Source organism: Amblyraja radiata, chromosome 9 (genome assembly GCF_010909765.2).
Source record: "Amblyraja radiata isolate CabotCenter1 chromosome 9, sAmbRad1.1.pri, whole genome shotgun sequence".
NCBI lineage: Eukaryota > Metazoa > Chordata > Chondrichthyes > Rajiformes > Rajidae > Amblyraja > Amblyraja radiata.
The window spans coordinates 58832122-58857522 of record NC_045964.1 but is presented as its reverse complement, the minus strand read 5'-3'; the positions used below and the strand labels follow the sequence as shown (position 1 = coordinate 58857522).

Here is a 25401-nt window from a genome sequence, read left to right as displayed (position 1 = left end):
GGAATACTGTGGGAGCACCGGTTTTCTTCCACACTCCAAAGATGTACAGATTTGTAGGTTAATTGGCTCCTGTAAATTGTCCCTAGTGTGCTGAATAGAACTAGTATATGGATGATCTAGTATATGGATGAACTAGTATATGGAGCGGACTTGGTGGGCCAAAGTGCCTGTTTCCATGTTGTATCTCTAAACTAAACTAATGCATGGAATATAAGGAGGATATTTCACCATCCTCCATTTGCCCAAGGAGGATGGTGAAAAAAGAATCAGACCATAGAAATGTAATGAATCTTAAGGGAGATCCTAACTGACCAAGAAGAGGGATACTGACAGCAAAATAGGCAGATATATTGCAGATTTAACTCATAAGTGTGAATTGATAGATTTTGCAAGGCAAAATGAAAAGAAGATCAAGCAAGTGTTTCTTTATATTCTGTACGGTTTTGTGATTTGGGTAACATTCATCACAAAGGTGTTATTTTCTTATGCTCATTCAGTGATATATTTCTCTGTCCAGGAACACGCAGGGATCATCTATCTTAATAAGTTTGAATGAGTTTTTGTTTGGAAATCGTAGACGTTCAGTCCACAAACTATTTTGCTGAATCTTGAGCAGTTTATACACTGTGAGAAAGCCTCAACCTTAGCCAGTCTGTGATGAGAATTTCAGAAAGCAAAACTTAAAAGATCACGATTGTTTGAATTGAGCTGACTCCCTCTTGTCAAGACACAAGCCTCCGAGCTATGGTCTAATCCTTCTTAGTCTTGTAAACCAGGGACTGCAAATTGGGATTTAACAGGTCACTATCTTGCACTTTTCCAATAAGTATTTCTCTCTGACTTGAATTTGTTCCACACTTAATTTCACTTTACTTGCTCAATCTTAGTGGATTAGAGCACAAAACTAATACAGAATTCAATCATTTTATGATCCAAGTTCCAACACTGCAGAGATGCATATGACCATAAATTAATTCCATAAACATTGCCAGATATAAAAATCACCAAATTACGGTGTCTGAAATCTTGGAGGACTCCTTACCTTGAAGGGCTCCATTCTTCTTGAAGCAAGCACTCCCTGGCCAAAGGGGTGGACTTGATGTGCTGAAAAATATAAGAATACATTGTTTAACTAACTCTTTTTAGACCCAAATCAGGATAAAACAAACAAGCTTAAAGAAAACAAGGTAAAAAACCAAATAGCTTACAAGCCTTTTGGAATTTCATTGCACCAAAACAGAACATTAATTTTTGCAATAATGGGTCTTCTGTTTGCTTCTCAAAATCTTTACGAAAAGTGTTAAACCAACATCCAGAAGACCAACTAATAGTAGAGGAAAATCCAGAGCGGAACCTTTAATAAAGTGTCCTTGAAGCCAAGGCTCTTCCACAACATCAACTGTAACTATAACAACAGAAAAATACAAACAGCACACATCGAACCCAGGAGACAAAAGAGTAATCAAAACACTTAGACTACAGCAACAGGAAGGCAACAACCTGGAGACCTTGCTCAGCACTTGGATTCAAATTAAATAACCTAACATTAGTTATAATCAACAAGAGAACATACCCCCACCACTTTAAACACAACTTATTTTTATGTTGGTAGCTCATAATCGGTTGTCAAAGTCATTCTTGAAAACAAGCAAGCCAACTTATTTGGTCGCATATTTAGCCAAAATCCAAAGACAATTTTTTTCAAGGAAGTAATGCCATGTAACTTCTCATATAGGTGTTTGAAAAATCAAAAGCAGTGGCTAAAGTAAAAGCAGAAAATGCTGGAACTATCCAGAAAGTCTGGCAGCATCTGTGAAGAGAGAAATTTCTAGTGATTGAACGGCCAAAAAGGAAGGCTACTATAAAATCGAAATCTTTTGTCTCCTCGCTGAGTCCTGTGAAGCCTATAGTAAAACCAAATTGAGAGCCAGCTGGTAGATTGGTTATGTTTACGTACGACCTATCATGAATCCTGAAAAGGCTCAATAGGTTGTCATGATCCAACTGATGTTGAGCTGGCTGTGGATGCCATACACAAAAGCAAGCATCTCTTTATCATATCCTTTAAAGATGCTGAACGCAAAGAATAGAACAAATACCCCAGCTCTTAGAGTACTAGTTCAAAACAATTTTGCTCCAAGTTGTCTCCAAGTTCAATGTTATAGACACCAAAACACTGCAACTAAACAAATGCCCTATCTTATTTATTTGAGATCAACCCAACAAAACAGCAATGCTGTACGTAAAGGTAGATTGAGACTTATCTGAAGTCTTTCACCATCTATACCTCTCGTTTCCCTTTCGTCTGACTGTCAATCTGAAGAAAGCTCTCGGCCCGAAACATCACCTATTCCTATTCTCCAGAGACGCTGCCTGACCCGCTGTTACTCCAACTTTCTGTGGCTTTCTTCGGTTTAAACCAGCAACTGCAGTTCATTCCTGCACACTTATCTGAAGTACAGTGCCCTCCATAATATTTGGGGCAAATACTCATCATTTATTTATTTGCCTCTGTACTCCACAATTTGAGATTTGTAATAGAAAAAAATCACATGTGGTTAAAGTGCACATTGTCAGATTTTATTAAAGGCAATTTTTATACATTTTGGTTTCACCATGTAGAAATTACAGCTGTGTTTATACATAGTCCCCCCATTTCAGGGCACCATAATGTTTGAGACACATGGCTTCACAGGTGTTTGTAATTGCTCAGGTGTGTTTTAATGCCTCCTTAATGCAGGTATGAGAGAGCTCTCAGCACCTAGTCTTTCCTCCAGTCTTCCCATCACCTTTGGAAACATTTATTGCTGTTTATCAACATGGGGACCAAAGTTGTGCCAATGAAAGTCAAAGAAACCATTATGAGACTGAGAAACAAAAATAAAACTGTTAGAGACATTAGCCAACCCTTATGCTTACCAAAATCAACTGTTTGGAACATCAGTAAGAATAAAGAGAGCACTGGTGAGCTTACTAATCGCAAAGGGACTGGCAGGCCAAGGAAGACCTCCACAGCTGATGACAGAAGAATTATCTCTATAATAAAGAAAAATCCCCACACCTGTCCGACAGATCAGAAACACTCTTCAGGAGTCAGGTGTGGATATGTCAATGACCACTGTCCGCGGAAGACTTCATGAACAGAAATACAGAGGCTACACTGCAAGATGCAAACCATTGGTTAGCCGCAAAAATAGGATGGCCAGGTTACAGCTTGCCAAGAAGTACTTAAAAGAGCAACCACAGTTCTGGAAAAAGGTCTTGTGGACAAATGAGACGAAGATTAACTTATATCAGAGTGATGGCAAGAGCAAAGTATGGAGAAGAGAAGGAACTGCCCAAGATCCAAAGCATACCACCTCATCTGTGAAACACAGTGGTAGGGGTGTTATGGCCTGGGCATGTATGGCTGCTGAAGGTACTGGCTCACTTATCTTCACTGATGATACAACTGCTGATGGTATGAGCATAATGAATTCTGAAGTGTATAGACACATCCTATCTGCTCAAGTTCAAACAAATGCCTCAAAACTCATTGGCCGGTGGTTCATTCTACAGCAAGACAATGATCCCAAACATGCTGCTAAAACAACAAAGGAGTTTTTCAAAGCTAAAAAATGGTCAATTCTTGAGTGGCCAAGTCAATCACCTGATCTGAACCCAATCTGAACCCAAGTCAATCTGAACCCAAGTCAATCATCTGATCTGAGCATGCCTTTAATATGCTGAAGAGAAAACTGAAGGGGACTAGCCCCCAAAACAAGCATAAGCTAAAGATGGCTGCATACAGGCCTGGCAGAGCATCACCAGAGAAGACACCCAGCAACTGGTGATGTCCATGAATCGCAGACTTTGCATGCAAAGGATAAGCAACAAAATACTAAACATGACTACTTTCATTTACATGACGTTGCTGTGTCCCAAACATTATGGTGCCCTGAAATAAACATTGCTCTAATTTCTCCATGGTGAAACCAAAATGTATAAAAATGGCCTTTAATAAAATCTGACAATGTGCACTTTAACCCCAATAGATTTTTTCTATTATAAATCTCAAATTGTGGAGTACAGAGGCAAATAAATAAATGAAGGGTCTTTGTTCCAAACATTATGGAGGGAACTGTAACAATTCTGAGCAAACAGAAAAAAATAGTCTGTGCAATGAAACTTTGGTGTAGATCAACATATTTACAGTTTCAGAGCATCTAGCCGTACCATTTTGCTATACTTCAGAAATTGGCCAGAAAAATGATGGCAGGAACTAGTCAGATGAAAAGTATACTGTTAGCAGTCTAAGCCGACCAAACTAGGGGGTGCATCAACGTTATAAGAGATCATGAAAAATATTTTAAACATATAGAGGTTATTTTCAACATCACTTCCAGGGCTATCCACAAAATGGTACTGCAAGCAAGACCCTTGAAATTTTACACTTTTTTACAATTTTACACACAGGGTCGGCCTTAGGAGGTGCGGGGCCCAATTGGGAACAATGTTGGTGAGCCCCAGGTTCCCAGCCAAGGTCTGTAGAATCCTAGAAATAAAAATAAAGTCTATTATAGACTTTATATCTCTATGATAGAATGGAAAGTAATCAAACTGTGCGCTTAAAAAGTGCCTGCGAGTTAATGGACCAAACAGATCTAAGCTACATTTTAATATAAAATTGCATAGATGTAAGCCTACAAGTAACAAACAAAATGTGTTGATCACCTCTGAAAAGTACATGGTTACAATACCACTTGTTTTAGTGACTGTGAAATGAAAAAAAAAGTAATTTAATTAACTGGATCCTGGAAAACCAATAACTATTGGCAAAAAAAACAGTCCAGGCATTCAATTTTGGGCTTCAGCCCCATCCTACCCTTTGGGCTTCTACACTATCCTAACTTAGTTGTGTGTGTGTGTGTGTGTGTGTCAGTTGTCTGTGCGTGATGTGTGTGTGTTAGTTGTCTGTGCGTTATGTGTGTGGTAGGGAAGGAGAGAAGGAAGGGAGGGAGGGAGAGAAGGGAGGAAGGAGAGAAGGGTGTGAGGGAAGTAGAGAAAGAAGGGAGGAAGGGAAGGAGAGAAAGAAGGGAGGGAGGGAAGGAGATAAGGGAAAAGAGAGAGAGGAAGGAGAGAAAGAAGGGAGGGTGGGAAGGAGAGAAGGGAAAAGAGAGAGAGGAAGGAGAGAAAGAAGGGAGGGTGGGAAGGAGAGAAGGGAAAAGAGAGAGAGGAAGGAGGGAAGGAGAGAAGGGAGGGAGGGTAGAAGGGAAGGGAGGGAGGAAATGGAAGAGGAGAAGGGATGGAGAGGACCGGCGGCGGGAGCGGATACCGGGGTCCGGGCGAACGCATGTGAGCTGAGGCCGAGGTTTGTAAACGTTGCTCCAACCCCCGGCCCGGCCCTCCCTGTATTGTTCACAGCGTCTCCCCGAGGAGAGAGAGGGGTGGAGCCGGGGCTGTGTGCGTGAAGCACGGCGACTGGAGGGGCGGGAGCGCTGCCCTGGGACCGTGAGGGACCTCCCCCTCTCCCCCTTCTCCCTCACACCCCTCTCCCCGTCTACCCCTTTCTTCCCCCTCCACCCCTCTACTGTCTCCACCACAATCTCCCTCCTCCACCCGGGGTAGATCTACCCGATTATTCTAGCGCGGGGCCCCCTTAGGCGCGGAGCCCAATTGGGAGCAATCGGTCCAATCGGCTTAAAGCCGGCCCTGTTTACACGTGTCGAAATAGCAGATTTATTTTCTGAATCTTAAAATAATGGCTATTACATTAGTTTCCTCAGCTATATGCAGCTTTGAGCTACCAGAGATGGGCATTATCTTCATTCATTGAAGCGGTAGTTTACTTGTGGAAGCTGGATGGTTTGGCATGAACTTATATTGAGTGCTCAGGGACAGAGAAATGACAAGATTTGTGCTATTATTTGGAATGAAGTTCTCATACTGAGAATAAGTCAAATCCATAGGTTGCTCATCACTGCGCATGAGAGACATTCAAATAGAAGGCCCCTCAGGAAAATTACAATTGACAGAAACATATCTATCAAACAAAAACATTCTGGACAACGTACATCATACTGAATAAATGCACATAACCAGAAACCATTATTATAAATAAGTATAAAAGGTTTATACAAAAACCCTTCGGGCTTCAAAACCTTTGCTGTCCATTGCAATCAGTGCTCTAAATCAACCTGATCATAAATGTTCCATGAAGCTGGGAGTAAGGTCAAAAATGCAACCTAATTCTGCAGTTCTAAGGCTAAAGGTGAAATGCACTCATAAAATAGCAAATTACTTTTTTATCATGCTTCATGTTACTGTGCCCCTTAACTAAATGGGCTTGCTTATGGTTGAGTTTAGTACGAGGAGGTACAGGTACAATGAAAATATTGCTTCCAGCAGCATCACAGGCACAGACTCAAGCAGCACACACAAGCAGGAGAGCCAAGAGTCAATTGTTATATGCTCCGAAACTGAACAATGAAATTATACATAAATTCTTCAAGAGAGTAAAAATAAAAGGATGTGCAAAAAACACAGTTAGAAGTGTAAGAGGCTGTCTGTGATGTTCTGTACTGAGGTAGGTTTAGGGATGTGTAGGTGAGTTCAAAAAAGTAATGGTTGTGGAAAGTAGCTGTTCCTGAACCTTGTGATGCGTGACTTCAGGCTTCTGTACATCCTGCCCTATGGTAGAGCAAGAAGTGGACATGGCCCAGATGGTGGGCATCCTTAATGATAGATGACACCTTCTTGAGGTAGCGCCTCATGTCAATGCTTTTCATGGATGGGAGGGCTGTGCCTGTGATGGACCAAGCTGAGTTCACCACTCAGCAGCCTCTTGTAATGAAGTAACAGGTAGCGGGACTAACAGAATAATATTTTCATTACAACAGTATAGAAGAAAGAGGTTGAATTGGCTTGAAAGATATTGCGTGAAAAGTTTTAAGAACCATTTGTGGCAAAGATATTTTTGACATGTTTATTTTGCAGAGTCGTAGGGGCGTGGAAACAGGCCCTATGGCCCAACTTGCCCATGCTGAACAACATGCCTCAATAACACTAGTCCCACCTGCCTGCCCATGGCCCATATCCCTCTAAACTGATCCTATCCATGTACTTGTTCAAATGTCTCTTAAATGTTATGATAGTACTTGCCTCAGCTACCTCCTCTAGCAGTTTGTTCCATTTATCCACCACACTTTGTGTAGAAGAATTACCCCCTCAGGTACCTATTAAATCTTTCCCCCCTCACCTTAAACCTATGTCCTCTGGTTCTCGATACCCCTACTCTGGGCAAAAGACTCTGTGCTCAGGGAACAAAAAATCACTTTTATATTGCAAATCTCAATTCTATTTTCAAGAAATTAAATTTGCCTTTCACAAAGGTTTGCAACACCATTCCATGGTGCCTGTTTAGTCTCAAAACCAATTGATGGCAGTTAGCGTACCCTTGTCAGTTCATCCTGGCTGCAAGAAAATCATGAAGTTCAGAGGTAAAGTAACAAAATTCCCGAAATTTAATAATTGAACCTTTTCAAATATAATTCTAAAACAAAATAATATTTTGAAAATTCTGTATTATAGGTTATGGTGACTAGGCACTTAAATAAAGAGCACTGCAACCTTGACTTTGCAGATGTGTTGACTGTACAGGAGTTTTCTGGAGAGAATACAGTTAGCAAAAATGAGCTGTTACATGGGTAAGATGTTAAAACCAACCCCCATCGGTCCACTTATGTGAATGTAAAAGATCTTACAACATGATTTTGAACAAAAGTGAGCTATCTGTATCAGTATTGCTCTGGGAGATACTCGAGGGTAACCAGCAAGGTAAACTAACAAAGTATTTTATCTAAATGCATTCCCACAGTGTGCCTACAATTTTGCTAACTATTGAGTAATGAGGAAGGGTTAGTTAGCAGTCTTGTTGTGCGTGGCCCCTTGGGCAAGAGTGACCATAATATGGTTGCGTTCTTCATTAAGATGGAGAGTGACATCGTTAATTCATAAACAAGGGTCCTGAACTTAAAGAAAGGTAACTTTGAGGGTATGAGACGTGAATTGGCCAAGATAGACTGGCAATTGATTCTTAGTGGGTTGATGGTGGATATGCAATGGAAGGCATTTAAAGACTGCATGGATGAACTACAACAATTGTTCATCCCAGTTTGGCAAAAAAATAAATCAGGGAAGGTAGTGCATCCATGGATAACAAGGGAAATCAGGGATAGTATCAAAACAAAAGATGAAGCGTACAAATTAGCCAGAAAAAGCAGCCTACCAGAGGACTGGGAGAAATTCAGAGACCAGCAGAGGAGGACAAAGGGCTTAATTAGGAAAGGGAAAATAGATTATGAAAGAAAACAGGCAGGGAACATAAAAACTGACTGCAAAAGCTTTTATAGATATGTGAGGAGAAAAAGATTAGTTAAAACAAATGTAGGTCCCTTGCAGTCAGAAACAGGTGAATTGATCATGGGGAACAAGGACATGGCAGACCAATTGAATAACTACTTTGGTTCTGTCTTCACTAAGGAAGACATAAATAATCTGCCGGAAATAGCAGGGGACCGGGGGTCAAATGAGATGGAGGAACTGAGTGAAATCCAGGTTAGCCGGGAAGTGGTGTTAGGAAAATTGAATGGATTAAAGGCCGATAAATCCCCAGGGCCAGATAGGCTGCATCCCAGAGTACTTAAGGAAGTAGCCCCAGAAATAGTGGAAGCATTAGTGATAATTTTTCAAAACTCTTTAGATTCTGGAGTAGTTCCTGAGGATTGGAGGGTAGCTAATGTAACACCACTTTTTAAAAAGGGAGGGAGAGAGAAAATAGGGAATTACAGACCAGTTAGTCTAACGTCAGTAGTGGGGAAACTGTTAGAATCAGTTATTAAAGATGGGATAGCAGCACATTTGGAAAGTGGTGAAATCATTGGACAAAGTCAGCATGGATTTATGAAGGGTAAATCATGTCTGACGAATCTTATAGAATTTTTCGAGGATGTAACTAGTAGAGTGGATAAGGGAGAACCAGTGGATGTGTTATATCTGGACTTTCAGAAGGCTTTCGACAAGGTCCCACATAAGAGATTAGTATACAAACTTAAAGCACATGGCATTGGGGGTTCAGTATTGATGTGGATAGAGAACTGGCTGGCAGACAGGAAGCAAAGAGTAGGAGTAAACGGGTCCTTTTCACAATGGCAGGCAGTGACTAGTGGGGTACCGCAAGGCTCAGTTCTGGGACCCCAGCTATTTACGATATATATTAATGATTTGGACGAGGGAATTGAATGCAACATCTCCAAGTTTGCGGATGACAGTGTTGGCTGTGAGGAGGATGCTAGGAGGCTGCAAGGTGACTTGGATAGGCTGGGTGAGTGGGCAAATGCATGGCAGATGCAGTATAATGTGGATAAATGTGAGGTTATCCACTTTGGTGGCAAAAACAGGAAAGTAGATTATTATCTGAATGGTGGCCGATTAGGAAAGGGGGAGATGCAACGAGACCTGGGTGTCATGGTACACCAGTCATTAAAAGTAGGCATGCAGGTGCAGCAGGCAGTGAAGAAGGCGAATGGTATGTTAGCATTCATAGCAAAAGGATTTGAGTATAGGAGCAGGGAGGTTCTACTGCAGTTGTACAGGGTCCTGGAGTATTGCGTACAGTTTTGGTCTCCTAATCTGAGGAAAGACATTCTTGCCATAGAGGCAGTACAGAGAAGGTTCACCAGACTGATTCCTGGGATGTCCGGACTTTCATATGAAGAAAGACTGGATAGACTCGGTTTGTACTCGCTAGAATTTAGAAGATTGAGGGGGGATCTTATAGAAACTTACAAAATTCTTAAGGGGTTGGACAGGCTAGATGCAGGAAGATTGTTCCCGATGTTGGGGAAGTCCAGAACAAGTGGTCACAGTTTAAGGATAAGGGGGAAATCTTTTAGGACCGAGATGAGGAAAACTTTTTTCACACAGAGAGTGGTGAATCTCTGGAATTCTCTGCTGCAGAAGGTAGTTGAGGCCAGTTCATTGGCTATATTTAAGAGGGAGTTAGATGTGGCCCTTGTGGCTAAAGGGATCAGGGGGTATGGAGAGAAGGCAGGTACAGGATACTGAGTTGGATGATCAGCCATGATCATATTGAATGGCGGTGCAGGCTCGAAGGGCCGAATGGCCTACTCCTGCACCTATTTTCTATGTTTCTATGTTTCTAACACAGGTAAACTGCTCATTCAATGCTCACAAAAAGGGCAGAAACTATTTAAATAAATTCTTAAAAAATAAATATAAATACTCTAATATCATAAAACTTGGATGTAATATTCGGTAACTTCAAAAAAAATTGTCTTCACGAAAAAAACACTGTACTGCACACAACATTTCCACTGACTCTCAACACTGGCACCTCTCACGGCTGCGTGATCAGTCGACGTTACAGGTTAGAACTCTTCTTCAGACAAAAGGCCCCGACCCAAAATCAGAGTCTGAAGAAGAGTCCCAACCCAAAACGTCACATGTCCATCCCCTTCCAGATGCTACCTGACCCGCTGAATTCCTCTAGCACTTTGTGTTTTGCTCAAGATTCCAGCATGTACTGTTTTGCGTGTTTCGATTTAGAGTCATAGAGTGATACCGAGTGGAAGGGCCATTCCGACCAACTTGCCCACACCGGCCAACATATCCCAGCTACACTAGTCCCACCTGCCTGTGCTTGGTCCATATCCTTCCAAACCTGTCCTATCCATTGGGCAGCCACGGTGACGCAGCAGTAGAGTTGCTGCCTTACAGCACCAGATACCCGGGTTCGATGGGTGCTGTCTGTACGGAGTTTGTACGTTCTCCCCGTGACCGCATGGGTTTTCTCCCACATCTTCGGTCTCCTTCCACACTCCAAAGACATACATGCATGTAGATAAATTGGCTTGGTGCATGTGTAAATTGTCCCTAGACTGTCTGTAGGATAGTGTTGGTGCGTGGGGATCGCTGGTCGGTGCGGACTCGGTGGTTTTCCGAAGGGCCTGTTTCCGCGCTGTTCTCTAAAGTAAACTAAAACTAAACTTGTCTAACTGTTTCTTAAACGTTGGGATAGTCCCAGCCTCAACTATCTCCTCTGGCAACTTGTTCCATACACCCACCACACTTTGTTTAAAAAAGTTACCCCTCAGATTCCTATTAAATCTTTTCCCCTTCATCTTGAACCTATGTCCTCTGGTCCTCGATTCCCCTACTCTGGGCAAGAGACTCTGTGCATCTACCCGATCTATTCCTTTCATGATTTTGTAATGTGAGTGATAACATGAATGAACTTCACTTACGGCATGGATTTCATAAAATTTCTTTAGGCAACGTTCTATGAAAAGCCATAATATATCCCTGAAAACTTGACCTATTTTGCCATTTTACTGCAAAATCAGTGCTCAGCAACTGCGGCTCTGAGTCCGAGCCCTTCACTGTGGACACGGGGGTCATACAGGGATGCATCATCGCACCCACCCTGTTTGTTGTCTTCATTGCTGCCATACTTCACCCCATCGGTGAAGAGCTGCCACAGGGGATCCCAATCCTCTACAGAACTGACGGTGGGCTCTTCAACCTTAATAGGTTGTAGGCCAAAAGCAAAGTCAGTAACACCGCCATCATGGAGCTGCAGTACGCATACTACTGCGCCATTGCAGCGCACTCTACAGAAGACCTCCAGGGCATCCTGAATGTCTTTGCCAAGCCTTAAATATCAAGAAGACCCAGGTCCTACATCAACCTCTACCCAACTAGCCGTCTACAAAAGTGGACAATACCACACTTGAAAACGTTGATCACTTCCCCTACCTTGGCAGCATTCTTTCCTCAAAAGCTGACATCGACTTTGAGGTCAACCATCGCCTGAGTTGTGCCAGCGGAGCCTACGCCACACTCAGGAAAAGAGTCTTTGAAGACTGAGACCTAAAGGCCCAAACAAAACTGCCATTATGTCGAAGCCTCAATATTCTGATGTACTTGTCGTGACAACTGTACCTTGATAGTATGCTCCAAAGAGCCTGGCGGTCTACCAAGTCAAAAGCCTTTGTTAAGGGGCCTTGTTAAGTCGCGGTAGCTTGGACCATAGACGGCCTTAGTAGCGCTGAAGAAGCCTCTGGTGTCACCCGAGTCTGCCAGTCTGTGGATTTCCAGAGCCTTATCTGTCAAGGGTTCACACAAGGGTTCTTAACGCAAGGGTTCTTAAGCTCCCTCACCCGGCTCTGGACGTCCGCCTTGGCTCTGGAGTGAGCCGCTCTTTTGGCCTTGCAGGTTACATCATTTTGCCAGGCACGAAAGGCTTTCCTTTCCTTGGAGATGAGCTGTTCTATCTCTGTGTCGTTCTCGTCAAACCAGTCCTGGTGTTTTCTGGACTTGCACCCAAGGATGTTTTTACAGGTATCAAGGATGGTGGATTTGAGCTGGCTTCAGTGCCCTTCCTCTAATGTCAACAAAGTGATTGCTTCATTTTATTTGAGAGCAATCGATCACAAAGTCATGACTTACAATCTTACCCTTCAATCAACTTCATTGAAACAGATTTGCCTAAAAATATGATTTCATCATTATTTGATGCACAGAACAAATGCTGCTTTACAACTGCTGCCCATCAGCTGACGTACAATAAGGAAAGAAAACTGCAATTTAAAAAATCTTAAATTTTGTGTCTACCATAGAATCTTAAATTCAAGTGGTTTTCACTCTGATCATTTCATTAACATCACACCCCCTGTGGTCCTTTCCAGCAGATGCCTGCAGAGCTTGCAATCTTTGGTGCGGGGAATCATGGGAAGCAGGTCATCTCCATCAAAATCAGCACAGAAGACTGCCACGGAGGTGAGGGAATTTGCTGGGGATAGGAAGCATCTTCAGTGTTTGTGGCCATACCATCTTCCGTGATAATCAGCACAGACTGGACTCTCTGGTAGACACAAAATGTTGGAGTAACTCAGTGGGACAGGCAGCATCTCTGGAGAGAAGGAATGGGTGGCGCTTCGGGTCAAGACCATTCTTCAGACTGATGTTAGAGAGTACAGAGATAAAATGTAGTCCGACTCTATGCTCTGGTTGTCCAGGTGGGACATAGGGGAGGGAAGGGGATGGGGGGGACTGGAGAGTTAGTGAGGTTGCCTAAAATTGAGAATTCAATCTCCCCCCCCCCCCCCCCCAGTGCCCCACATGACTCCCACCTATTTCTCTCCTGCGCCCCCACCCCCTCCCGGCTTATTTCCGCAACTGGCTTCACAATCCGCAACTCTGCTCTTATCTCTGGCCTTAGCCCCAACCAACTACCTAACTAAAAATCCCTGTATTGTTACCTGCCACGCTTTGTCCTGCCTCTCCCAATTTCCAGCATTCTTCTACCCCTTTACAATCAGTCTGAAGAAGGGTACCGACCCGAAACGTCACCTGTCCATGTTCTCAAGAGATGCTGCCTGACCTGCTGAGTTACTCCAGCACTTTTTTGTCCTTTTGTGTATTAACCAGCATCTGCAGTTCATTGGAAAATCTGCAAAAAACTATGGGTAAATGGCGGAACATATAATTAATTAGATTTCAATGAAATCGCAACATAGTGGACAGAGTAGCCTTCTTTTAATGCTATATGTTCCTGCAATTTGAGTGTTATTTCTATTTTTTTGTCATTTTAAAGATAAATACATAGGGCGGAAGCAACAATGTAATGGACAAATTAATGTTCTGGAAAAAACAGTATTAGTTCATGTAAAAATATGTTGTATACTTATCGGAAACTCAGAGGATTTTCAACATTTCTGATTCTCTGTATCGAGCTCTTTAACAAAATGATTCTGATTAAAGCAACTGACTCATTGAATCAGACAACTGTGATTTTGACCTGTTGGATTGATGCCATTAATGGCATAAAGAAGTCAGAAAATGTAATCATGCAGAGCCCTCAATCTCCATTTCCAGTCAGGATCATTATTAACCGCCAAACGAAGTAAAATCAGAACACAGCAAACTGTGATATCATATGAATTATTAAGGTAAAATGGAAATATAATTGTGTACCCTTTTAGCTACATGGATTTTTTTTGCATACAGTGCAATTTGACAAGCTGTTAAATAATTATTGCAAATTGCTTGATTCAGTCTTTTCAATTTAGGCACTTGAAGTTTGTAAAAAAGCGACTGACGTTTCAAACATGGGGTAGAACGTTAAACCTAGCTTTCAATAAGTTCCTAATGGGTAAATGACTGTATCACGACTATTTTAGATTTGTACAGCAGTCACCTATTTGTCGAGTGCATAATTACTTATGGCATGAGCCCTTAGGAAATCATTTTGATTGCCACAATTGAATTCACTTGATGTCTTATTCATTTTCTGATTTGACTCGGAGCACAACACAAAAGTCACACAAATGCTGGCAGAAATAACTTCCATAAAAATATCATAAATTATTTTAAAAAATGAAAATCATGAACCCTTCCTGAAAACATCAGTTGTTCTAAAAAAAAAGTATGGTGTGATCTCCACAGGGATTTGTTTCTGTTCTATTCTGCTTGATCTATTTTGTGAATTAAATGTTGCAAAGACACCATGTGCTTATTTTGTGAACCACGTTTTATTTTGCAGTTTTCCTGTTCCAAACACAGCTGGTACAAAGTCTATTTGCTATTATTTCTGATCAAGTTAAAAGAACACAAAGGATGGTGGGTGTATGGAACAAGCTGCCAGAGGAGGTAGTTGTGGCAATGACCATCCCAACATTTAAGAAACAGTTAGACAGGTACATGGGTCGGACAGGCTTGGAGGGATATGGACCAAACGCAGGCAGGTAGGATAAGTGTAGCAGGGACATGTTGGCCGGTGTGGGCTAGTTGGGCCGAAGGGCCTGTTTCCACGCTGTATTACTCTATGACTCCAAGTGGGCTTTGTTCTTCGATAGAATGCATTACTTGGTGCATTTTAAAAATATATAAGCCCGCTCCAAAATATTAAGATTCATATTAAAACCGGTCAGGATTAACATAACGCCAGGTCAATTACATATTAATGCAGTGGTTAAATGACTGTGCACAAAGTTGCATAGGCATGCATATGCTGAGAAGGTGCACAAGTCAATAATTGAGGTTACATTGCTTGTTGACAATATCTTTATTTGCAATGACGAACAAGACAAAGAATTTATCGTGTGGTTGGCAACAGCTCAAGGGCATGGTGGCAACACGATTACCATATCTGCTGCCTAGCAACGGAAAGCTTACATCCACCAAAGCAAGAAGTACAGTTTGTTGAAAGTGCATACAGCTGCTGGGGCGAGGTCACTGAGTGGCTTCTGCTAAATAAAATAGAAAGCATTTGCGAGACAAAAATCTGGATTAGGGCAGGCTCTGCTTTAACATTGGGGTGACTTCAGGGGTGTGGCATCGGGAGCGCTGGAACGCTGGATCACTCGCAGCCGACTGGCGACCAAAGGTTCTGTTTACAACTGAGTCAGACACATGTTTTGCATCATGTTACAGTTATGGCATGTATCACCATAGCAACCGTTAGTTTGCGTTCAAAAGGAACAATCCCATGTAGCAGTTGAATGCTGTAAAAAGGACAATGTTGATGAGACAGGGATTGGTCATTTTGAAACAGAATTTTTAAACAATATGGCATTGGCTTATGTGGACATTCAACCTTGTTCATTATGCTACCGCTTTAGGTTGAATTAACTATTTTACAAGAGCTACCTTTACAGCATCCACTATAAAAATGTAAATTCATTAAAAAAAAAAAATCATGGAATCTGTTCCACAGTCATTAATCTATCAGATGTCTTATAGTGCACTGACTAGTTCACCCTGTTTTTAAAAAAAAGACACAAAATGCTGGAGTAACTCAGCAGGTCTGGCAGCATCCCTGTAGAACATGGATAGGTGATATTTCAGGTCAGGACCAAGAAGGGTCCGACCCAAAATATTACTTCAGTACTTTGTGTCATTTTTTGTGTGGTACCTTGTTTCTACAGTTCTTCCTGTTTTACTGTGCTTCACAATGACAAGACAGGACTAGAGGGTAAACAGCAGTTTGGAATGGATCATCCAAACTGCTAGGTTGAGCGGTATTTACATGCACTTTAGAGGAACAATTGTTCGCAGTTTAGGTCAAGTGTTTAGCTGGCCTGAAAATTCATCTTCCCTCAGGCAGGACTTGATCTAACCCCTGGACCTCATTAACAGACCGCGACGAACGACACCTCTGTAAAATGGGAATATAATTGTTCAACCTTAGCTATAAGGTGATGGAGCTGACAATGAATTAGCATCTCCCTTGTAATAGAACTAATGAATTGAGGAAAATAAATCTCTCGTTTCCCTCGCCCCTGACTCACAGTCTAAAGGAGTGACTCGACCCGAAACGTCACCCATTCCTTCTCTCTCGAGATGCTGCCTGTCCCGCTGAGTTACTCCAGCATGTTGTGTCTATCTCCGGTGTAAACGAAGCACATGGAAATCCATGGGGTAGGAATCTGATGCAGTCCACAGAAAAGTGATTATCTCCTCTCTGGTTCAGTACAAACTCAATATTTAACAAGGAATTCAATACTATTCCTGCATTTGCACATAAAAGTACTATTTATAGAACACCATTCACAATCTATATATCCCAAAGTGCTATTTCTACAGAGATGCAAGGAGCTGCAGATGCTGGAATCTTGAGCAAAACACAAACAGCTGGAGGAACTCAGCGGGTCAGGCAGCTTATGTGGAAGGAAATGGTCAGGCAAAGTTTCAGGTTGAGATCCTTCTTTGGACAGTCGCTTGTGCATTCCCTCCACAGATGCTGCCTGACCTGCTGAGATCCTCCAACACTTTGTGTCATGCTATTTATATACTTTTGAAGTACGGTACAACTACAATGTAATGGAAGTGGCTGCCAACTTGCATTTAGTTGCATTGTAAAAACAACAAGAAAATTGCCGGATACACCAGCTAGTCAGTCAACATCCGAAAAGATAGAAACAAAGCTCCTGAAGCCTGATCTGTGAGTTTTTCCAGCAATTTCTGTTGCTGTTTCAGTTTCTCCACAGCAATATTTTATTTTTATAATAATCAAATAATTCCTTGATGATCGTTCTGGCTTTATGCATATCTTTCATTCATTTGTGCTATGTATTCCCATGATTGAACAGTGGAATAGACTTGATGGGCAGAATGGCCTAATTCCGCTCCTAGAATTTATGAACTTTAGCTTTTCATATCTCTCGGTTCCATCTCCCCGACTCAGTTTGAAGAAGGGTCTTGACCCAAAACATCGCCTGTTCCTTTTCTCCAGGGATGCTTATCTGACCCGCTGAGTTACTCCATCTTTTTGTATCAATCTTTAATTTATTCTAAAATCTCTTCGAAGGATAAATATTAAACAGGATACCAAACAGACTTCAAAATCCTGTTCAGTGATTTTTCGAATCACCTTGATGGGTTTCTCTCTCAGTACCATGCTGACGAGTCAACTTACTTCATGTGCTCAAATTTCTGTAGTGAGGTTTGAACACAGTAATTCTGATTCACAAGGGAATAATGTCATCGCTAAGACACCCAAGATGATTTGGTGGATCATTCTTCACAGCTCTAGAATTAGATTTTCCTTCTGGCCTGTAGGAAAGGTTTGCTCTCTGCATCTCCTCAAATGGAACAGTTAAGCTCATATTGCACACTGCACCTATATTTCAGTTTAATGTACTCCACCGCATGTGAGCTAACTTATAAAACATTGCAAGCATTAACACCAGGCTTCGCAGCGGTAGAGTTATTGCCTTACAGCGCCAGGGGCCCGGATTCAATCCTGACTGTCTGTACGGAGTTTGTATGTTCTTCCCGTGACCTCCAGCTTTCTCCAGTTTCCTCCCACACTCTAAAGACGTACAGGTTTGTAGGTTAACTGGCTTAATTGTAAATTGTCCCTAGTGTGTGTAGGATAGTGCTGGTGTACAGGGTGATCGCTGGTCGGCGCGGACTTGGTGGGCCGAAGGGCCTGTTTTCGCGTTGTATCTCGAAAACTATACTAAACACCAGAGATCATTCATCATCAGATTCCAAATAATTAATTACTGTTCTTGACATTATAATTCACCAATACCTTTTGTTAACCATTACGTATGTGAAATGAAAAATAAATTTCACAATCATTAGACGAGCTAATTGAAAGGAATGAATTTAAAGACATATCCAATTTTGCCAAACAATTTGTTCCTGCGTGTTCAGGCAGCTACAAGAAATTGCCCAGAATTTCTACCTTTCATAATAAATATGTCCTTTGGAGTTTTTTTATTTTATTAACATTTGTAACTTTCTTTGAAGACAGACACAAAAAGCTGGTGTATCTCAGCGGGTCAGGCAGCATTTCTGGAGAAAACAAATAGGAGATGTTTCGGGTTGAGACCCTTCAGACTTTTCACAGAGGGGGTGCAGCAAGAGAGAGTGTTTTCGTGTTTTTCATTGACAGAATTGGATCGTGGAATCAGTTTGGTGACTTAAAGTCAGTTCCTGGCAATACTCTGCTCTTTCCAACGGCTATTTCCCAATCAGGTAGTTACTGCATCGTAGCGCACATCCAGAATTGGTGCATTGGTATGCTGGATACGATAGAGTTTGTGATATCTTGCCAATAGAGAGATGGTAATTATGAGCATTGGTATTGTCCAGAGGATGAGCTGCCTTTTTGCAAAGCCTTTGAACTCATTTATGATCAGGCAGTGGGCGACACAGATATATGAGAAAAGAGTAGAGTGCAATGAGTACAAATGGCAAGGGAGGACAGATAGGATTTGGAACAGGAAAGTGTATGGTCGATCAGAATTGATGAGGCAAAGCTTACAGCCACAAACAGTACAGAAACAGAAAAGAGAAATGAAGAGATAATAAATGTATAGAGATAGAAGAAAGAGGAAATGATAAATAAAGAATCCAGGAAAGACACAAAATACAACACAAGATGAAGGGAGACACAAAAAATAAAGGAACTTTTTTCAACATTGATTGAAAGGGAGTGCCACTTCTGATGGTAGGATGCAGGCTGTTGGGTAACTAATGAGGTAATTTAACTAGTTAAAAGATGATGAGCTTTATTTTTGTTGTAGTTTACATACAAATGATACATCAACTTTTAGAGTTAATTGTTACAAGTAAATAGTTGAGAAATGTAGGAATAATTTTTTTGGACCATTAATTCCGATGCAAATAAACAAAAGTGGCAAGTCAACATTCAGCCTACATGTGGTAGCTAGTGAGACACTTAAGGGCCTGTCCCACTTGGTTTTTTTTCTGCACCTGCCGGCATCATTGGTTGACGTATCAGGTCACTGAAAAATTTGTGGCGTGATGCGGCGGCGACGTGGCGTGATGGCGTATTGACGCGCGGTGTTTTTTCAAGTGTTGCAATACTTTTTTTGTCACTGCTGGATTTTAAAATGTTCAAAATCTTTTGGCGACCCTGATATGACGCCGGCAGTCGCCAAACAAATCGCCAAGTGGGACAGGCCCTTAAGATGCCCTGCCCCCTAGAATATTCAACAAGTCTACATGCCCTCAGAGAATTTAGTGCTAAGTGTTGGCTGCCAATCTACGTTAACACAAAACTGTTCTGCATGCACAATAATGCACGTCCATGAAACAAACTAAAGTGTGTAGGAAGGAACTGCAAATGCTGGTTTACACTACAGATAAACAACAAATGCTGCAGTAACTCAGCAACAAGCTAAAGTTATTAGGCAAGATAACTACTCCACACTCTCATGAGTATGAATGCAGTAAAACTTCAGTCTTTTGATCCATCCAACAAATAAGTCCTTTAATTATCAAAATATGTTACAAATGCAGATGGATGACTAGCAGCTAAATATTTGGATTTACTGTTGAGCTATGCACGTGATTTGGAAACGGGTCCCCTCTGGCCCTTGTCAGTTATAAACTTATGGGATGCCAGGGCAAAACTTCACTTCCACCACAGGATTGTTTCTGCAGCTCAAGTGTAAATGTTGCACTCTTCATAAATAAAGGAGAGTCGCCTTCAGATTTTATAATCCCATTTCAACTCCTTTTGCCCACTCCCCACTCTTTTTGTCCTTGAAATTACAATCCTCTTTTAGTAATCGGAGGACTAACTAGTGCCAGCATTCAGCCTCGAGTGCCATTTTCATTTGCATCACTCAAGCAAAGAGAGTGGGAGACCTGCCAGCAACTTAGATTCATACAATGAACCCATTCTCAATGAAAAGTGCAAGCAACACAGTTAACAATTAGCACAAGTATTTTTGGACAAATGGTCACAGCTGGAATAGCAAAATTGTATGAATACGAAGAGGATGTAAAATGCTAGTGGGATGTTGCTTTCACTCTTCTGACATCTAGCCTCCAACCTCAAGCACAAAAATACTACACTAGTCTTCCAATTTCTACCCTTCAAACCATGGCCTCAATCTTGCAATCAGCATAATTCATTCAACTTTTTTCCTATTTAGCCTATATCAGCTCTTTGCCCTCAGTTATAAATCTTGCCATAGACCTGCCTCATCTGCTCTGCAAAACTCCACTAGCCTTCTATTTATTCCTATCTATTCCCATCCTGCCAGATAGCCCTCATCCTCTGAGTTCAACAGCTTTTTGTCCACCTCTGTGAACCCCCTTCCTTAATCCCCACTCAACCTGGTTCAATCCAGCTCAAAGAATATCCTCAAGGAAATGCTAATGACAAGTGCAGGAGGACAAGAGGAGGTAGGTTTAAGGTAAAGGGGAAAAGATTTAATAGGAATCTGAGGGGTAACTTTTTCACACAAAGGGTGGTGGGTGTATGGAACAAGCTGCCAGAGGAGGTATTAGAGGCAGGGACTATCCCAACGTTTAAGAAACAGGTAGACAGGTACATGGATAGGACAGGTTTGAAAGTATATGACTAGTGGTGCTGGAACATGTGGGCAAGTTGGGTCGAAAGGCCTGTTTCCACGCTGTATCACTCTATGACTTGCCTTCACACAATCCTCTTCTTCTTGAAATTATGACCATTTTCTAAACTCCAGGGGTAATTACTATATTTGAAAAAACGGTAAACTGTGATTTGCTGATAGGTACAAGGAAAACTCAGCATTTGATTTTACTGCATAACCTAATCTTAAATTGGTTTAGATAACTCCATATTAATTTTGCACAAAATGTAGTATATTAAGTTACAATGAAAATAATAACAGCTCAACACATTTGCAAATTCACCTCCACTCATCATAATTCAACTAACTTCACCTGAACCTTACATCTCTATGCTACATGCACAAAGATCAACTCCTGGGATAATAAGAAAATGTCAATGAACTATTTACTGGTTACAAAACTGTTAACATGATATTAGCATTATGTAAGGAACATTGCATATGCTCAAAACTTGTTCACTGTGTAATTATCAGTGATCAAGATAATAGACAATACAATTTTACAAAATAAGGGCAAGCTAATACAAAAGCAAAAATTAATCCTATAAAAAGGTTCCCATTTTGTCTTTTAAGTAACTGTCACCATATTTAATTTGTGTTGGCATGGTTTACTCAGAGATCCATATTGTCCCACTGTTTGCAATCATGGGCCAGTAAACAATAGCAACACAATGCGTGCAGGTCATGCATTCAAAATTCAGAAAGCACTTAAAGTTTTTTTATGAATTGTTTGAGCAAGCTGAATGAATTTATACAATTAAACTGAGGAGCGCATCAGACATACAACAAGAAAACAGCGACAAGAGTAAGCAACCAGGCCCCTGAAGCCTGCCTGCCATTCAATATAGTCATGGCTGATCTATGCTGGCCTCAATGCCTCTTTTACATCAGTTCACCATACCCCTCTAGTTCTTTCAAATAATTATCCATCTCCATCTTAAATATCTCATGATCTTGCCTAAACGCCTTCTTGATTACGAATTCTGGAGATTCGCTACCTTCTGAGAGAAAAAAAAATCTGTGCCTCTGCTTTAGATGTCTAGCCTCTTGTAAGGTTGTCCCCTTGATTGAGATTCTACCAAGCAATAATATCACAACTTCGACCCTGTCAAGCCCTCTTAGGATTTTACAGGTTTCAACAAAATCACCCCTCATTCTTCTAAACTCCAAGGAACACAGACCCAAACTATTTAGCCTCTCCTAGAAGAATAACCCTCTCATCTCAGAAATCAGCCTCATGAATCGCCTTTGGAGGACCTCCACTACAATATCATTTTTAGGGTTCGTAGAGCAAAAGTGTGTCAGTTTTATTTCCTCCATCCATTCTTAAAATTGGAGTTTAATGTTTATGATTCATCTTTTACCTTAATGAGCCAGTACAAAACATTGAGTAGCAGAGATACAGCAGGGAGGCATATAAATTTATGGATAATATTATGCAATTGCATCCATCTTTAAAATTATTGTCCTTGATTTAGATTTTCCTATATTTCACCCTGTTTTCTCCCACCCTCTCCTGACAGCATTTTTGCATGTTGAAGTGTAAAACATAACATTACATCAAGGTGGGATATCTGGCCATTAGAGGGAATGATATGCAGTTAATTTTAATCTCAATTTACAGCGGTCACTTGATAGCTATTGTGGACAGGAATATTTTAATCACCTTAAGCTTTTTTGCATCTGTTGCACAATTCATAATTCCACCCAGTTTTGAACTGGCGAACTTTGAAATATTAATTTGGTTTCCTCATCCATTGATATATATTAGCAGAACCGACTGGTTATTATTTGGTACACAGAAAAATACCTTTCCTGCCAGTTGACGTTTTTATTCCTGCATTTTGATCAAATCTGCTTTCATCCAATTGTCTTTTACTCTTTGTACTTGCTTAGAGAATACTGCACTTCTTCAGAAGGTCCTGCGGAAAAATCAACTGGAACCAGTGACTGTTTCTTTCTCAAGTACTTTAAGCATTTCTTACTATTTTGTGTACAATTTTGAGAAATATAGCGATATTAGCAAACTGCAAGATTTGAAAAATTAAACATATGTGAACTGTATGCTTGGATTCTGGAATGGTTTCAGAATGAAACAGAGTTGAACAGAGCATAGAAACAGGCCCTTCATCCCACCATGTCCATACCGATAGGAATTTTTTTTTTTTTAATTATTTTTTTTAAAATTTGATTTGATCCCGAGTTTTCCCGATTTGAACTCGGAGAATGTCCGTCGCGGGTCCGTAGGAGTTCGTGAATGTCCTGTAGCGGCTCGTACGAGTAAAGGTAGGTACTCGGGAAATCTGGTAAACTCGTGACGTTTTTTCAACACTGTGAAAAATGTCCACGAGTAAAAAAATACTCGTGATGAAAAAAATGGTTACTTTTTACTCGTACGAGTCGCTACGGGACATCCACGCACTCCTACGAACCCGCTATGGACATTCTCCGAGTTTGAATCGGAGGAAAACTCAGGAGAACTCTTGAATTACCTCGTACAGTGGGGCAGGCCCTTTACTATCTTTCTAAACTCGGCATCACTAATCTCACAGTGGGCTATGGACAGTAAGCATCTGTTCCTGTTTCTTGTCAACGTGACTTTGAAAACTGATCACAACAGCCCACGGATATCACAACCCCAGGTTTTCCGATCCATTTTGAGAGAATGGCTGACTCCTATCTCGAGTGCGATCTTTTAGGAAAATGTTCAGCAGGAACCTTTCAAAATCAGTGCGAGGGGAAGTCACAGGAGAATATCATCTATCAATGACCACTAAGCTGTATCAAAGAACTGCTACGTTAGCAACACTATTATTGGAAGTTACTGATACAGATGAAATCAAAGTTGGTTTTTAAGCACATATTTCATCTGCACAATATAATAAAGCTTATAATATAATAAACATAGAAAATAGAAACATAGAAAATAGGTGCAGGAGTAGGCCATTCGGCCCTTCGAGCCTGCACCGCCATTTGATATGATCATGGCTGATTATCCAACTCAGTATCCCTGCCTTCTCTCCATACCCCCTGATCCCTTTAGCCACAAGGGCCACATCTAACTCCCTCTTAAATATAGCCAATGAACTGGCCTCAACTACCTTCTGTGGCAGAGAATTCCACAGATTCACCACTCTCTGTGTAAAAAAACAGGGTCAGGCTGTTTTAGGCTGTTAATAAAGGCTGATATTTATTCTCACGTAGCTGCTAGAAAATGCTCAAGAGAAATTAGGTTAGAATTAAGGAAGTCACTAACAGAGAAAGGATTAGGGAAGTAACAATAGGGGTCAAGAAGATATTAAAATTAGAGAACCGTGTGGAGATGTCAAGAAAAATGTGGTTTACGATAAGGAGGCAAATGTTGGAAGTTAAAGCTTCTCTTAAACAGAACATAGCATTCATTGAAGATAGACACAAAATGCTGGAGTAACTCAACGGGGCAGGCAACATCTCTGGAGAGAAGGAATGGGTGATGTTTCAGGTCGAGACCCTTCTTCAGACTGTGTTAGGGGAGAGGGAGACTAGAGACATGGAAGGGTAAGGTGTGAAAATGACAGATCAAAGCTCCATGACACATTTCATACGGCAGGAGCAGGAACTCATCAAATTTCAAATGTTCCATTCTCTTGTCAATTTGGATTTAGCTCTCTCCAACAATTTTCTTGTTTCAAAGTAGCTCTTAAACCGCGAGTATTCAGTCATTTTGCTACAGCCAAAAGTCCAGTTTTTTTTAATGGAATTTCTGTTTGTTTTGTACATGATATGAAAGGCAATGGTTCCAAAGTTATTGCTGCAAAAAAATGTGCTCTATCTAATTCTAAGCTCTTCAAGATAAATCCCTCAGGAGTTATAGAAACACTGTTAGTCTCAAGAGCAGCATCTCTGGAGAGAAGGAATAAGTGACGTGTCGGGTCTTTTGTGTCGAGACCGATCTTCAGACTGACCCAGCATGTCTCCAACAACTCTTACCAAGTTCTCCAGAAGCACTGTAGGAAGCGTCCTATCGAAATGCATCGCAGTTTGGCTTAGCAACAGCTCTGCCCACGACCGCAAGAAATAGCAGAGTATATGGAGAGAGGCCAGTCCATCACACAAACCAGACTATCTCCCATCATCAATAACTTCACGCTGCCTCGGGAAAGCAGCCAACAATCAAGGCCCGTTTTCATTTCCCTCTCTCGTCAGCAGAAGTTACAAAAGCTTAAAAGCATGTTGCGCCAGATTTTGGAACAGCTTCTTCCCAGCTGTTATGGATCCTCCGATAAGCTAGGGTGTAGTTCCAATCTTCCAAGCTACCTCATTGCGGAACTAGCACTTTTTTAAAATTTGCACTTTCTCTGCAACTGTAACACAATAATGCTGTTGCATTATATTCTACACTTAGGTATATTCCCCTTTGCACTACCTGCTGTACATGTGCATGGCTTGATTGTACTCATGTATAGTATGATTTGATTGGATT

The 25401-nt window shown here is 41.3% G+C and overlaps 1 protein-coding gene across 7 annotated transcripts in view; it reads right to left on the bottom strand.

Moving 5' to 3' along the window:
* foxn3 (forkhead box N3) overlaps positions 1–25401 on the bottom strand; it is a 323289-nt gene that overhangs the window by 90528 nt on the left and 207360 nt on the right. For all 7 annotated transcript variants that reach the window (XM_033027554.1, XM_033027552.1, XM_033027558.1 and 4 more), the window contains one exon: positions 1043–1104. In XM_033027554.1, the coding sequence (XP_032883445.1) occupies positions 1043–1104 (62 nt within the window). The remainder of the gene's footprint in view (positions 1–1042; positions 1105–25401) is intronic.